Source organism: Durio zibethinus, chromosome 28 (assembly GCF_047325235.1).
Source record: "Durio zibethinus cultivar Kanyao isolate XHJ-2024 chromosome 28, ASM4732523v1, whole genome shotgun sequence".
NCBI classification, from domain to species: domain Eukaryota; kingdom Viridiplantae; phylum Streptophyta; class Magnoliopsida; order Malvales; family Malvaceae; genus Durio; species Durio zibethinus.
The window spans coordinates 2,608,754-2,624,287 of NC_143189.1; the positions used below are offsets into that span (position 1 = coordinate 2,608,754).

The following is a 15,534-nucleotide window of genomic DNA, read 5'->3' on the forward strand; positions in this document are numbered from 1 at the left end:
ACTAATTTATTATTAAATTGAGCATTAAACATTAGTAGGCATCTCATCATCATCTTGATGGGATTCAAAAGCCAAATACAGGACTCGAAATTGACGGCTGAATAGCTGAGAGCTCAATAAAACAGGCAATAGAGAATTTATTAGCCAAATTCACCACAAATAAAAAGCAAGACAAAGCTCTGGTGTCAGTTTTGCCTAGCGTCAGATATAAATACAATGCGGCAACAAGACAAATCGCTATCAGGATTCAGGACACAGCTCAAATGTCAAATTCTTCCCTACTAAAATTTTCCATCTCTTACCTGAAAGCAGGCATGGCACTCTCACGCAAGCTCACCAAGACTTTAAACCCTTTAGTCTTGCCCTTATTGGATGAAAGAAAAAGCATCGCTCCATTCTCCCATGGAAATTGGTTGAAAGTGGCAACACAGTTACAGGACCTCCCCAACCAAAATCTACTGCTGAATGGCCCAAGTGTCTCCAATCTGTGAACCCACTCACTCCTTTTCCAGCTGTGAAAACTTCTTCGTAGCGCAGCTCTTGTAAGTCAATAAAAGAACGCACGTGCTCATCACTGGCATTGCTTTTGCTCTTGTTGATCAGCTCTGCCGTTTTCCACAGAGGCTGCTCAATTAGATCCTTGGCGCTGAGCTTTGCATACATTGCAACGCAACAGCTGCCAAGTATCCAGCAGGTAATGGTGGTTTTACTAGTTTGCGGATGTTCATTAAATAAGCAAACTTCACTGTCTCATCACCTGGAATCTTAGCGGCTTTCATCCTGTTTATATCAACAATGAAAATCACCGGTCATAAATTCCATTGAGCTGGTCTAAGCATTCATCCTCCACATTAAAACACTCCCTCACAACACGTCCAACATCCTGTTTTTTAGGGTTGAACTCTTTCTCCAAGCTCAGAAACTCCCGAACTGGGCCTTCGACTTTTGGCGGTTTTCTTGGACACAGAAGAGCAGCTCGGACCCAAACAGGCTCAAATTTTACCTGGGTCCACTCCACGTGCCAAATCAACCTCCATACAGAAAAACTGGGTTGCACCAAGCCCATCACACAAAGCATTATGATTGGCCGCCCCAACATTTGAACACCGTTACTTGTAAAATACAGGGGTTGACCAACGTTTCTTCCGGGCTCGGGTCAGGAACCAACTGTTCAACTGAATTCCTATCAGGGACATCAAGGTAATTTATTGAATCCAATGTGCAGTCCACGCTGGCATTGACAAGTGGTAGGCATTGATCCACCTCACAAAAAAGCTCACACCCACCGTTGCTGGCACGGCAGAGAGAGCCTGCCAGAGGGTAGAAGTGGTGGAGGGCGGTGGAGTTGGCTGAGGAGATGACCTGGCTCCTGGCGTGCTGGTAATAAAGAATACATTTCTTAATAATTTCTTTATCCCTAGACATTTTTAAATAGCTGTTGAGGAATGGTTGTGTAATGTGGTCAAGGTCAGAAACTGAGCGAAATTGTGAAGTTTCTAATCAAAATAGAATAAAATAGTTTTGCTTTTCTCATTCCAAATCGGGTCTGGATACTGGAAAACTAATCCAAACAAAGTCCAACTTGCTTTAGGTAAAGGGCTTTAGCCCATATCAGAGGTTCGTGTCAATCAGAAGAAACGGTAACTTAAAACGCTTCGTATTCACTGCCTCAGTCCCGCTTCTTCAACTTCAGAGCTATAAATACGGAGCACATTTGAACAGAAAACTCATCATCCAAAAACCTATAGTTTCTTCTCCTCCTCAAAGATTTCCTTGACCAATTTTCTTTCCTTCCAAACAGTCTCGTTTCTCACATTCTCTCACAAAGATTAAGGAGGCAAGTCTCCTCTCTTTCTCTCCCTAGCATTCAAGTCCTAAACCTTGTAAAATCAAAGATACCGAGTAACACCAACTGCAGGTTTTCTTTTTATACCTTTGATTGAAAATTTGAAACATCTATGGTTTTGAATTTTGAATTGATTTATTGAGCTTTTTTTTATTGTATCCGAGGATCGATTTGGAATTGACCTTCGATTTTTTTTTTTATTATATCAGATCGGTTTCGGTGATCGATTCTTTTGGCGAATTAACTCCCGGTTTTTGAATTTGTAACTGTGTTAGGCATTGGATCAGTTTGATTTCATCTTTAACTCTCTGTAATAATCACACGATTTCTTTGATGTGCATTGTCTTTATATTTCTTTCTACTGAATGTGCTTTCAGCTTTGTTGAAAGATTCTTTGCGTGTACTTCTTTGTTACTAATTTGATCTAGAAATTTTTGTTGATCAGGTTAGGTCTATTGAGTTGACAATCATGTTGTGTTCGAGTTTGATCCCTGATGTTTTACTAGTAAAGTGTTTTGGAGATATGCATATATTCGATACACATTGCTATTGCATGCATTAGAACTCGTGGTTGATATATTTCATATTCAATTTGATTTTGAAAGGGTGCATGTTGATGTTTTACATACCTGCTTTACATCGAATTATGAAATATGCTATCTGATGTGAATAAGCAAAGGAACCTCATCGGTAATGCATTACTCCATAAACACTAAGCATTTGGTTTGCTAACATCTGATGAGCGACATCACATGATTCAAATTTGGTCCACTACTCCATGACCTAATGGGTAGTCCATTGATCCGGTCGATTGGTAATCTGATGAGCAGCATCACATGATTCAAATTTGTTCGATTCGGTTTTCTAACATGTGACTTTTAAGCTCATTGATATTGTACTTACCTATAGGAACTGGATCAGTATTATTCGCCACAGGCATTTGGAGGAACTTGTTGTCACTTGTCGCTTTTTTTCTCATTATATTTGCACTTGTCACTGTTGCTTTGATCCTTGAGTCTTCAATATGTTGCTGGAACACCATTTTATTTTCCTTTTATTCCTATTGTAATTAATAGTGACAGTCTTTTGGATGGCTGCAGTTGAGAATAAGTTTTATTTATGTTGCCTGCAGATGGCAGAGCCAGAGAAGACAAGTTCTTCAGCTGTTGATTCAAAAGCAAAGGAGAAAAGATCAGTACTAGGTATTCCTGTGGCTGTCCTTACGCGTGGCATGTATTAAGAAATTCAACTTAATGTTTTTTTTTCTGTACCCTTGTCCTGGAGAAGATAGTAGCATGATAAAATTAGGGTCATCTTCTAATTTTACATTCCAACTCCCAACTAATTGGCAATGTCTTGACCCTAGTGGTTGTGCTAGAAAGTTCTAGTATCTATAAGAAAGACGTAAAAAAATGCTTTAGACAAAAACGCAAAATGCACAGTAGGTTGCAGCTATATAGTGGATGTCCTTAATAAAGACACTGTTAGAAACAATATCAGCATCTTGTAATCTCATTTTGGAGTTGGCTAACCCTTAACCTTTTGTGATTGATTACTCTGGAAATCTCTAGGTGTTCGCTAGAATAGAAATGATTTGTCAATCAATTCTAAAGTCTGAGGATGATGGAAGTAATCTTTCTAGTGTTAGCTGTTTCAAAATTGAAATGAATTATGTACTGAGATCCTATATTCCACTCAAAACAGATGAGGAAATTGGAAGGGACTTCCTTAGCTCCTGGAAGTCTATGACGGTGACACAAGACGATGCTCTGGATTTTAGCTTTGAGACAATCTCAAAGGGCAAGAAAAAGCCATTTAACTTTGACAAGCTGTAAGTGCTGCCAATTCTTGGAGCTTTTAGTTTGCTATTGTAAAATGAGGGTCTCATTGTATCATATCAGAACCTAGCTTGGTTGGTCTCTTCCACGTATCATATCAGAACCTAGCTTGGTTGGTCTCATTCTGTTTCTTTTTATAGTGACTTCACTTTACCCTCGTTTTTGGTACACCATGTGTTCTTCAGTATAGATTCAACAATGTGCTTTATGCCATGCAACTTACTTTTAGGAGTAGGATAAAAAATTGAGATATGTATGAACCGTCCACTGCTATTTAAACTCTTATGAAGACATATTTTCTCCTCAGGGACATGGATTTTAATCTGGATGGTGATTTTGAAAAGTTATCATCATTCAAAATGGACATGCCCGATCTTGACTTCTCATCACCCTCCAAACAAAATGCAAAACCTAAGGAAAAATCTAAAGAGGAAACTAACAGCAGGAAGAAACAAGTGAAAAGAGATCGCTTTAGCTTCTCTTTTGATTTTAATGAGTGAGTGGAAAGCTTTTATGTTGAATCATCGCATTGTTTTAGCTTTCACTGTAAAATCTTTTATTAGCCATATAAATCAACTTCACATTCCAATTTTTTATTAGTTAGCTTGCATCTCTTGTCCACTGCAGGTTGGATGGTTTTGATTTTGATTCAAGCCCAACGAAAGAAGAGAAGACTTGTAAGAAAAGCCAGGACAGCGAAGCAGTTGCTTCTGAGAGTAGTGAAGTTCCTAAAATTGACCGGGCACTTGAGGATGATTGCATAACTGCAAAACTTCCAGCATCAAAGGATGGAACCAATTCAAAGGGTGAGACATCCAAAGGTGGGGTAGAGGCTTGCAATTCCGTAGATGATTCCTGTCCTTCAAAAGCAGTTCCTATTCAGAGGCTTGTGCCTGGAAATTTGGTTTCAGCACAAGGTTCAAGAATTTCTCCAGAGAAAACAGGGGATTCAAATGCCAAAGAAACATATAAATCAAGTCCCTTGTCAGAGAGGGCAGTTTCCTCAGAACTCTATGATCAGAAGTTCTTAAAAAGTTCACCCATGGATTCCCTCATTGGGAAGAATTCAAACCAAGAAACTGTTTCCTATATGCAGGCAGAAGTTTGTTCACAGGGAAGAAGAATAAATACCAGTTTAGCAGCAGAACACAATGTTTGTGACCAAATGATAACCGATGAGGTGTCCATTCATGAAAAATTGCACTGGAAGAACTCATTTGCGCTATCAGATAGTGATAGAGATGACAGAAAAGGGGCAGGTGGCAATATCCTTAAAGAAAGAGACGATGGTCGATTGGCGAAAGGTGGTATAATTCTGAAAGATATTTCCACTGCAAGTTTATCAAGAGAAATAGACCACACTGAAGCCAAGGAGGATATGCAGAATCCAACTCCCGAACTTCCTTTGGTTTCATCGGACAGGTCAGATAATCCACAAATCTTTTATAATGTGCCATCAATGCTTAATTATTGAAATGTTCTTTTGGCCACAAGATAGGAAAAGTATTGAAATGTTCTAATCATTGATTTTGTAGATGAATTATTGAATGAGAGAAATAGCTGATGATAAGTTAAATCCCATGTTATTAGTTATAGGTTTGAAGATAAGAAAGAAATAAAACTCCTGCTACTGAACTGCTTAAACGACACTGATCAACAAAGTGCTTGCTATTTTATGCTAACATGTTGCTATTACCTTTGATGCTAAGCATTATATGCAAGTTTCATATTGCTGCTAACTTTGATTTACTAGAAGCAGTGAACCAACAGTCACTGATGTGACAGCAAGAAAAGACAAAGAAGCTGGGGCTATTTGCTCGAGGTTTTTTAGAAGATCAGAAGAAACCAAATCTCAATTGCATCAACCATCACCAACTGGAAAAGAGGTTTCATCATTTAGCAGAAAAAAGATAGGTGACATGCATTTTTGTTCCTCAAATAAGAAAAGGTGTGCAATGCTTTCTCTAACAACTGTAATAGTGCTGTTCCAAGATAGATAGACTCTTTATACTCTTTTCATCTTCGACAGGGAGGATACTGATGGTAGCGAAGCACAAAATGGAAGAAAATTGGTTGGTTATTCAAAATTAAGTACCCAGGAATTGACAAAAGGGAGGCCTGTTTTGCTTCTAAGTGAAAAAAATGTTGGAAGTTCTAGTGATATCAGGTGAAAAATTAGTAAATTTCTGTAACAGTGTTATGAAATTTGCTAGTCCGTTTTGAGATGTGATTAGAAATTTTAACTTTAGAAAAAATAAATATGTAATATTTCACTTCTTATATGATATTATCTATGCAATGTTTAACAGGGATGGTTTCGATGCTGATGCTGTAGAAAATGGTGGCAGCAAATTAATTGGTAAATCAAGTGCGCAAGATACAGCAGCTGCTAAAGGAGAGCCTGCCCTTTTAAAAAGTGAAAAGAATGTTAGGTGAGGCATCATATTTGAGCTTATATTTATATTTGTCTGTCAATCTTAACTCCACAAACATGATTTTCTCATGCAATTTTTAGAATAAGCAAAGTAAGCACGGGTATACCTGGCATTTAACTCTGATACTTGGTCAAAGCTTCATCATTGTGTAAGTGAAAGGTCAAGATGTTCTTGTAACGCATCCAATTGGGGATTCTCATTCCTTGGCATGTTTCATTTATTCATAAATTATCATGGACAACTCACTTTATAAATGAATATCAAAATTACTCAGATGAGCTTTGATTTAGTTATTGATTTTTTTCCTCTTTTCAAAGATTATCTTCTTTCTTTGGGATATATATTGCTAACATTTCTTAAAACTTCTATACTTTTCTACTGTTTCTTGTTTTATCTTGTGAGTCTTTTATTTGCATAATTGTGAATTTTCGATAATTTGATCTTCATCTTCCATTAAAATGTTAAAACTTAATGTATATCATTTAGTGCCTTTAATCTTTCCATTGCTTAATCTGCTCATAATTTCTTTGGAACCTTTAGCAAATTGTTGACTAAGCTTTGCAAGCTTGTGTGGATTACTTGCAGTTTGCAAGCTAATCCTCCTAACTATGCTGAGAAGACAACTGAATGTGGTAGCCAGACATCCGTAAATCCCAAACCTCAGGTTCCAAAAATAGAATCCATTCAGAACTCAAAATTTCTTTCAGAAGTACTTAAAATTGCCAAGAAAGCACCTGGTCTCTCTAGCTATAAAAGCACAAGGTATGATGCTGATATAGCATCTCAATCTTCTTCAAGGCCTTTATATGAGGGCATGCTCTCTTAAATTTTCGTAATAAAGGCCGCCCATTCCTAATGTAGGACGATAGGACCAAACAAGGATAAAAAAAGCTCTAAGAGGGAAACCAATTCATTGAGAAACTTGGAGCAAAACAAGGATACGCCAGGAAATACATCTAAGATTGTCCTTCCCGTTGGAAATGCTGAGAAACTAACACCAAAGCTCCCATCCTTGAAGCGGAAAACATTTGAGGTCCCCTTTTATCTTTTGGATATGAGTTACTGCTTTCAATGTGCTATTATCTTTTATCTTTTTCATTAAAAAAATGCGGAATTATCTTTAAATACAATGTTATTACAATGGGTATTCTGTTCAAGCAGCTGTAAAGTGTGTGTTCATGTAATTAATATCATGTGCCACTAACATTTGTTCAAAGCCATTCCATAGGAATCAAAGGGAGACTTATTGGTGTTGAAACCCCTCAAAAGGCTTTCGCAATCAATCAGTGAAAGCAGGTGTTATTACTTTTGAACTCTACACATGACATGTTGTAACCAATTGCAGGCCTCTTCGCTAGAATAACAGGTGATTTTTTTAAACTAAATAAAACTGCAGGAATTTTAAAGAATCTTCTGAAAGTGTTGCAGATAAAGAGGTATCTTACCAACCAAACTCATACATCTCTGCATGAACAAAGGCAGGAAATCCTTGTGCAAATCAGTTGTATGTGCTACATTCTGACTTTAATTACTTCAAACATTTATGCTAGGTTCAAAATCAGCAGATTCACATGGAGGATTTAACAAAGGATATTCTCTGTGACCATCTAACCTCTGGATCTGAAGTTCCTCAGGAGGTGAATACGGCAGAACTGGAATTTCCTTCAGTCATGGAAACTGATGGAAACGTGGAAAAGGCTGAAGCTTATGGAAAGGAGCTTGAAGATGTAAGTAAAACAAATCAAATAAAGTGTGATGCTTTGAAGTTCAGATTGTCACTTACCTATTTCACTTCAAAAGAAAAAAAATCAGTAATATTTATACAGTTTGAGTGAATTTAAATTTGATTTATAGTCCATTTAAGATATGAAAAGTTGAAAACTATCTGTGCACCAGAGGCGGATGTTTGGTAAATGTTCTGTTTTCTTTGCAGATATGCAGCATGCTAAAAAAGAAACATGCGGAAGCCAAAGAAATATTGGTTCGAGCTGTCGTGAACAACAACAATTTACTGATGCTTAACCTTCCCATCTTTAAAGAGAAGATATCCTTTACATTTTGTACTACTATTTCTTGTCATAAAACTTTCCGTTCTAACTTACATTGCACATTCCTTCACGATAAAAAAAACGTTCGTATGGTTCAGAAATTTGCTGAACTATTGATATCCAAGGAAATGCCAACTTGATCATTAGCGAAGACGGCGCATATATAAGGTCTCTCTCTCTTTCTCTCATACATAGAGACATGTAATTTGACTTCTTCCCCATTTTAGTTGATAAGTTCTTGTTCCATGCGAATCTCAGGATTAGGATGCATGTTCTCCGTTCCCGGGAAGTTAGGACCGATGGCTCTTTCACATGCAGAGTTAAACAACATGGTTAGAAACTTTGCAGTATAAATGGTGATTGCATACAGTTGTGTTTTCCAGCTCTCTTCTTGCATTTATCTCATTGCTTACTCCTGCTTAACTCTTGACTCATTGAAAGCTGGTACTTGAACCAAATCTTTTATGATGCAATAAGTTGGTACTAAACAACGATCAACTTCCTTAAAAATCATCTAGATAGTTGAAAATGATCTACAATTTACATAATTTCTCCTCATTTTCATTGGTTGTAATATCTTGAAGGCAAGAACCCTAAATAAACATTCGAAATTCTTGTCCAACCAATGATTTATTAGCAGGCATAGAGAATTGAAGACTCCAAAAGCCCCAAACCCTGCCTTTAATTGTGTAAAACACTGCAAAAGTACGGAGTTGAATTTTCAGTCATAAAATAAATTTAATTAACATATTCATATTTTATGTATTATAATAAAAAATTTTAAAATTTAAATACAAATTAAATATTTTATTATAATTTAAAATCTTTCGTAACATTAACTCAAGTAAAATTTTAGTTTTCCCTCTCCGTGCCCCAATTTGTACAGCAGCAAAAATGTGCGCCTTCTCCATCCAGCATGCTTTGACCTTCAGATTCATTCAAACCTATAAAAAAAAAGCATAAAAAATGTTTCCGCCTTCACCTTCCCCCCATAGAATCAAAATTAAAAAAAAAAAAAAAAATCATCCCAAACCAAAACCATTTTTTTCTCCCTTCCAAAATTCCCTCCATGAAACTTAAAGTCTAAACTAAAACAAATCTAAACACCCGAAAACAACTTGAATTGAAATCTTTCCCTTCCTCCCCTCCAAAACCCACCATTACTTATGTCTCCTCTTCCTCTCCTCCGCATCATCAGTGCCTCCCATCCTTTCTTTCCTCCTCCTTTCTCTCAATCAAAACAAAATGGCTGTTCTCTCCCTTTGTGAAAATGACAAGAAAGAGAACATCCCTCCTTTCTCCTCCAAAAAGCCTGTATCTGTTCTCACAAAATCTTCACCTCCCACCAGTCAGAAAGGAAGAATAAGGAAACCCCTTGAAGACATTACCAGTCTCGTTGTTCCACAAATCTATCCAACTCTGGATCAATCCAACACAACACTTCCGGTTTCTTCCCAATCTTTGGTTTACCAACCGAAATGCAGAAAGAGGAGACCTGAAGATGGACTCGAGTCAATCTCCAAGAAAACTCAATTGGTGTATATGAGTACAAAATTCAGATAGTTTAAACATCAAACCCACAGTGCAGAGGGGTGGTTCTTTTGTCAACCACTCTAAATCTGCTGATTGAAAATTTTCTTTCATTTGTGAGTGTTAAAGCACTTTAAATTATACGTTTACTCAAAGATTTCATGTTATGGTATGTCTCAAAATCAAAATACTATGACCTTTATATTATACTAATAAAATCATTGGATTTTCCCCTCTTTCATGTTTTAGAATCTGCTGAGTGATTGGATATTTGGATTGACAGCGCAACAAATTACTTTAAATTAGCTAACGGAGTTGGAGGAACAAACATTTGGATCCTATTTAAATTTGCTTCAGATAAATGTATATATTAATCTAAGCCTAATCTGGCCAAAAATAAAGCTAAGCCTCAAAAGAACTCCTAGTAAGTACTGTCAGTGTCTGTCTCTGTGCTCTTTTCAGGTTTATTGCTTGTATTTTATCCTATCCACGATTAGAAAATAGACTTGTTTTTTCGCAATCAGGTTATCAGACAAATGTGATCATTTTCATAACCTAATGCAAACTTATCTCTTCTATGTTCATGGGTTGGTGGTCCAATAAAACCCGTAAGCTTGGCTTGTTTTGGAATGGGCTTGAAAATTTGTGAATCTATGATTTTTCAAACCCAAATTAGGGCCTAGCCTAAATTAATAGTACTGGTTTATTAGTACATTTTATTTAAGACTTTACCATATTCAAACCCAACTTGGGCCTAGTGAAATCTGAGTATGTGGGTGGTTTAGCCTTGTTTTTAAGATTTGGATATGAAGTTAAGTTCAACCAATGGACATGTCTTTGGGGAGCCAATATTTTGGCCCTTAAGACTGACAGAAATAAAGAAAAACAAATAAACAATTCAGAGAAGTGATTGAGCATCTTTCCAATGGTTATCAGTATCACATCTTTACACTTTCGTATCTTTAGGAATAAAAGAGTGACTCTATACATAATTTTTAATTTGATCAAATCTCAAAGAAATACTATCTGATCTATTCTCCAATAAAGTCCATCGTGAACGGAACAAACTTGGCCTACCTTAACATCAGTTGACTGTTAGTTTCACAAGGTTTTTCAACCTATGAATTGATGGATCTTCATAATCATTTCCCATAGCAAGAGCATAATGATGAAGAACTCAAGAATTCAAGCAAAGCAAAAATGGTTTTGTCAGCAGACCACTTTGATTTAGTGGATTTGACATGTGTTTTAAGGTTGTAATAATAAAAAAAAATCTTAGATGAGATAAGATCGATTCCTAATAAAGACAAAATTAATTATTATTTCCGTTCGTGCCATTATTTTTAACTCTGCTTGAGTCTTTAAGAGAAGTCGAGAAGACGTGACTCTTCCATGCTCAAAAGTGGATAATGAGAAAAGTTGAATTTGAGGAAGGCTAGTCAGCGGCCGGCTTTTTTTGAATGCGTGAATCAAAGTCCTCCAACGCTGAAAATTACATGTACCATAGACATTTATACATCAATCTGCGAATATGAATCAGGGGTCAACTACACTTAATGATAATCATTTCATGCTTTTGTGGGTCTTTTTCATTGGTATTGTCATGGAGAGTAACGTTTCTGTGGCCTATATATATACTTCCTATTCAAGCATGGATCCGTACAACAAGACTGCAGTATCTAAAACCACTACAAGAAAATGGCTTGTTGGCGGTTTCTTGCATGCCTGATACTGATATTGTATTCAGTTTCAAGGTCTGAATGTCGCCTTCTAAATCAAAAATTTGAGGGGGAAAATCCAACCAGATCTTTTAGAATCCTGTCCCTTGCTACTAGGTCAGGAAGGTGTACCGGTTTAATATAGAGATCAGAGATGAGTACACAAACAAAAACTTGTACGAGTCAAAGCGTCCAAGTCCTGGGGATCCGGATCCGAAACATCACTGATTTGCAAATCAATAGCAATGAGTTTCATGAGAGCCAGATACAGTTATCAGCATATATCAGGCCAAAATGCAGCTAGTATCTTATGATGAAAGAAATAAATTTGTCATCAGAACTGGTTGTACTAACAAAATATGTTGCATGCAATGACAAATACAACTATGAAGTAATGAGATCGATGCATCTGGTTTATGTTGTTCGAATACAATTCGGGTAAGATCTTTGGTTTACATTCTATCTATTTGATATAAATAGTATAGTTTTAAGGATGTGCATGATGATTTAGAGAAAAACTTTTAACTTGGACAGAAAAAATTGACCCCGGCCCAAAGTGAATTTCTTTGATTTGGCAATCACGCACAAGGAAAGCTAAATCTGGGTGTTTGTGCACCTGGATTATACATTACGCACATTTATCATATGTTCGATCGCACTTCTAAATGATCCTTTTATAGTAAAGTGATTAAGTTTTCTCCTCTTCCATATGATTTTCCAAATCTGCTCAGTGATTGTATTGATGGCTCAAATACTTTGATCGATGAATAAAATAAAAAGTTTGGGATAAGATACAAATTAATTAAGTTGGCTTCAGAAGCCAAAAAATGCTACCACTCTGCTTCTTTCAGATCTGTTCACCCACAATCAGAAAATAGACTTCAATTTAATTCAAATTTATTGGTGGGGAGCCTGTGTTTTGGCCCCTGCAAAAGACAGAATGCAGGAAGAAAAAAAAGGAAAACACCAGAGTGGATCTATTCATATTGTATAATATCACAATGTAAACTTACCAAAGCAAAACTATCTGATCTCAGAATAAGATGAAATGGACCAAACTTGGCCTAAATGAGTTGACTTAGTTTTACAATAATTTTCAACCTATGACGAACTTGGTTATAGAGCACTAAAGAATCGACCAAGGTGAAAGATTATTTTTTCAACACACCACTTTGATGTAGTGGGTTTGTCTAAAAGCTTCTCCGAACTTGAAAGACGTGACTCTTCGATATTCCCCATTGGATAAGGAGAAAAGCTAACCTACTCGGCATTCTCAAATGCCTAGAAGATTTAGTCTCACAGTAATCAAAGACAGATTGAACCATACAGAAATGCTGAAAATTTATATGCACCACACAAATTTGCAACAATCTGCGAGTATGAATCAAGCATATTGGATGCTTTTGGAGGTTCATTTCTCCAATTTGATTGGTTAATTAAAAGTAACATTTCTCGGGTCTATATATACCACCTCTTCCAATCTTGGACCTGCACAAGATAAAGACCACATATGGCTAGCCTGCGACTTTGTGCATGCATGATACTGATATTGTATGCAGTTTCATGGTCTGAAAGTCGCCTTCTTAATCCATACGCTGAGGGAAGGAACCCAACTAGGTCTTTTCGAGCATTGTCCATTACTGCTGGTTCAGGGAAAGTGTATCAGTTTAGCATTCCACTCAGAGATGAATACTCGAAGAAGAACCTGCACGAGTCAAAACGTCTGAGTCCTGGAGGTCCGGATCCAAAACACCACTGATCAGCAAATTGTTAGTAGTGGAGATTTTCATAGTGCTAGATATAGCACTTATCAGAATCATGGCACAAAATAGCTAGTGCTGTACCTGATGATAGGAATTAAATTAATTGTCAAATGCAATAAGTGCCAAATTAATATGTTGTATCTATTCAATTTTTATTGAATAGAATTTGTGTAATAGATTATCTCTGAATAACTAATTGTTCAATTATTAAGAATATGCAATGGTTTATGAAATTTAGCACTCCTGTTCTTGGCAGTCTCTGTTAGTAGTATTCTCACTCTCTTGAAGGACTCCTGCTCCTCTTTTTGTCAAATTTCCTGGAAAATGGAATGCTTACATAAATTTGTTTGAGAGAGAAGTTTTCTCCCCAATGTTAACTTCTTTAGTTTGGCAAATGTTCTCTTGCACCTTTATCAATATGTATATGTTCACTTCTGCACAATGGAGATTGAGTGCCATCAGTGAGCTCATATTGAATTTCTTTTGCAGTTCTTTTAAGTGTAAAGCAAGTTTGCCAGAGAAAGTGCCAGGGACAAATTTAATGTTAAACTTTTTACTCTTTCTGGTTCAATTCTGTTCCCTCGTAGATTAATGTTCTGATCAAATTGCAAAGGTTTTTATTTTGGATATGATTATATAAGGAATGAAATTTTGTTGAATTTTAAAACTGTTCTCATAAATCAATTTGGTGTCCAAAAGATTTTCTGAAAATCAATTCCTGTCCTCTTTCATACATATCCACTAGTGATCTGGTTGTTCCACTCTGTTGAGGTTGGATTAGGTCATGTCACATCAGAAATCCAGCTATGCAGTTTATAACTTAATACTTAAAACGATTTCCAAGTGCAATAATTACCTAATAATTAAACCACAAAGTACAACCAGAAAATTTGTTAGGTCTTTTAGCTTAGTTTAGCTTTACAATGCAACATTCAATTAGCAACTCTCACAAGAATAGGGTTTTTCATTTTTTTTTTTGGTCTGCATATAAGCTAGATAGATGGCCAGAGGTGGTTGAGAAGGATTTGAATAGTGAATACTCTAACCAGCTTACAGATCATACTTCATAATGTTACGAGAAAATGAAGAGATATAAAGCTTGATTGAACGTGGAAAAGAAAAGAGAGAGGTTGGAGCAACTCAACATTGAATGGAGAAGCCTTTCTATAGTGTACTATTTTTTCTTTTTCCACTCTAATGATGATGGGAAGAAAAGTAGCCATTTAAAATGGTAGACCTTTGCTGCCTTTTCAAACCAAGAAAGGTGATGTCATCTCAATCAATAATATGCGTAGAGATATATATTTTATTCGTTCATAACAGCTCATTGGTCAAGGCCAACTAATTTAGGTAAATGAGGGTCTGTCAAATAATTTTATCCATAAACATGATGGAATAATATAAAAAATAAAATTAATATAAATTATATATAAATTTAATAAAATTCAAAAAATATATTCATATTTAACATGTTAATATAAATTATAACATGATAATTTTTATATTTAATAAAAAATAAATATACAAATTACTAAACCTAAATGAAAGTAACATTTTATAAACAATTGTGATTTAGAAAATCCACATACTATAAGTGAAGGTCATTAATATGTATATATATATATATAAATTAGAATATATAAACAATTTTAAAAATAAATTTTTTTTTAAATATCTAGGAATTCAGTCATCTTAATTTCAATAAACGATTATCAATAAAATTCAAACTCAAGACCTCTTCATCGAAGAGAATAACATTAACTAATTAAACTAACAACTTATTAATGTTCTAAAAGTAAGTTATAACTATGATCAAGTTAATAAAGTTTATTTATTATTTTATAAATATAATGTAAATAATTATTTATAAATTCTTAAATCTTTTTACGAAATTAAAAAAAAAACGATCATCATCAACAAATTAAATAATAATTCATTAAACTAATGCCTTTAATATATATGGATAAACTAAATTTCATGGGGTTTAAATATTTCATAAGATTATCTGCCATTGATTTTAGTGTGAAATAACATTAAATTTTTTGGTTTGATAATTTTTGTATTTAATTTCTTCTTTTGAAAGCATACACGTGGGGGATATATATTTTTTTGCCAGGACAAGTTGGGGATTGTTTAATTATAATTATAATTTATTTATACGATTAATTTTGTAAAATAAATTTAAACAATATTCCACATTTTCAGGGGTTCCCTTGAAAGATCTAATCCTGAATAACGCATCTCTTTCATGCCCTCTACAATGAAAAAGATTTCAATAAGAAACACAAATACATATTATTTTCTTTTGATTTTCTTTGGCAGAAATTAAAAATAAATAAATAAATAAACCCTGAAA

General features: G+C 35.3%; 1 protein-coding gene and 1 pseudogene across 1 annotated transcript; one reads left to right on the plus strand and one right to left on the minus strand.

The window, feature by feature from the left end:
* Positions 1 to 298: 298 nt before the first annotated feature.
* LOC111281190 (tetrahydroanabasine acetyltransferase-like) lies at positions 299 to 1,951 on the minus strand (annotated as a pseudogene).
* On the plus strand, positions 1,247 to 10,300 carry LOC111281376 (uncharacterized protein At4g18490-like). Its single transcript, XM_089756803.1, has 16 exons — positions 1,247 to 1,380; positions 2,979 to 3,048; positions 3,551 to 3,677; positions 3,992 to 4,180; positions 4,312 to 5,106; positions 5,444 to 5,632; positions 5,714 to 5,851; positions 5,994 to 6,116; positions 6,705 to 6,881; positions 6,981 to 7,152; positions 7,348 to 7,415; positions 7,516 to 7,555; positions 7,670 to 7,846; positions 8,053 to 8,163; positions 8,251 to 8,335; positions 8,426 to 10,300. Exons 2-15 carry the CDS (start codon positions 2,979 to 2,981, stop codon positions 8,305 to 8,307), a joined length of 2,433 nt encoding a protein of 810 aa, XP_089612929.1. The 5' UTR covers positions 1,247 to 1,380; the 3' UTR covers positions 8,308 to 8,335; positions 8,426 to 10,300.
* Positions 10,301 to 15,534: the final 5,234 nt, after the last annotated feature.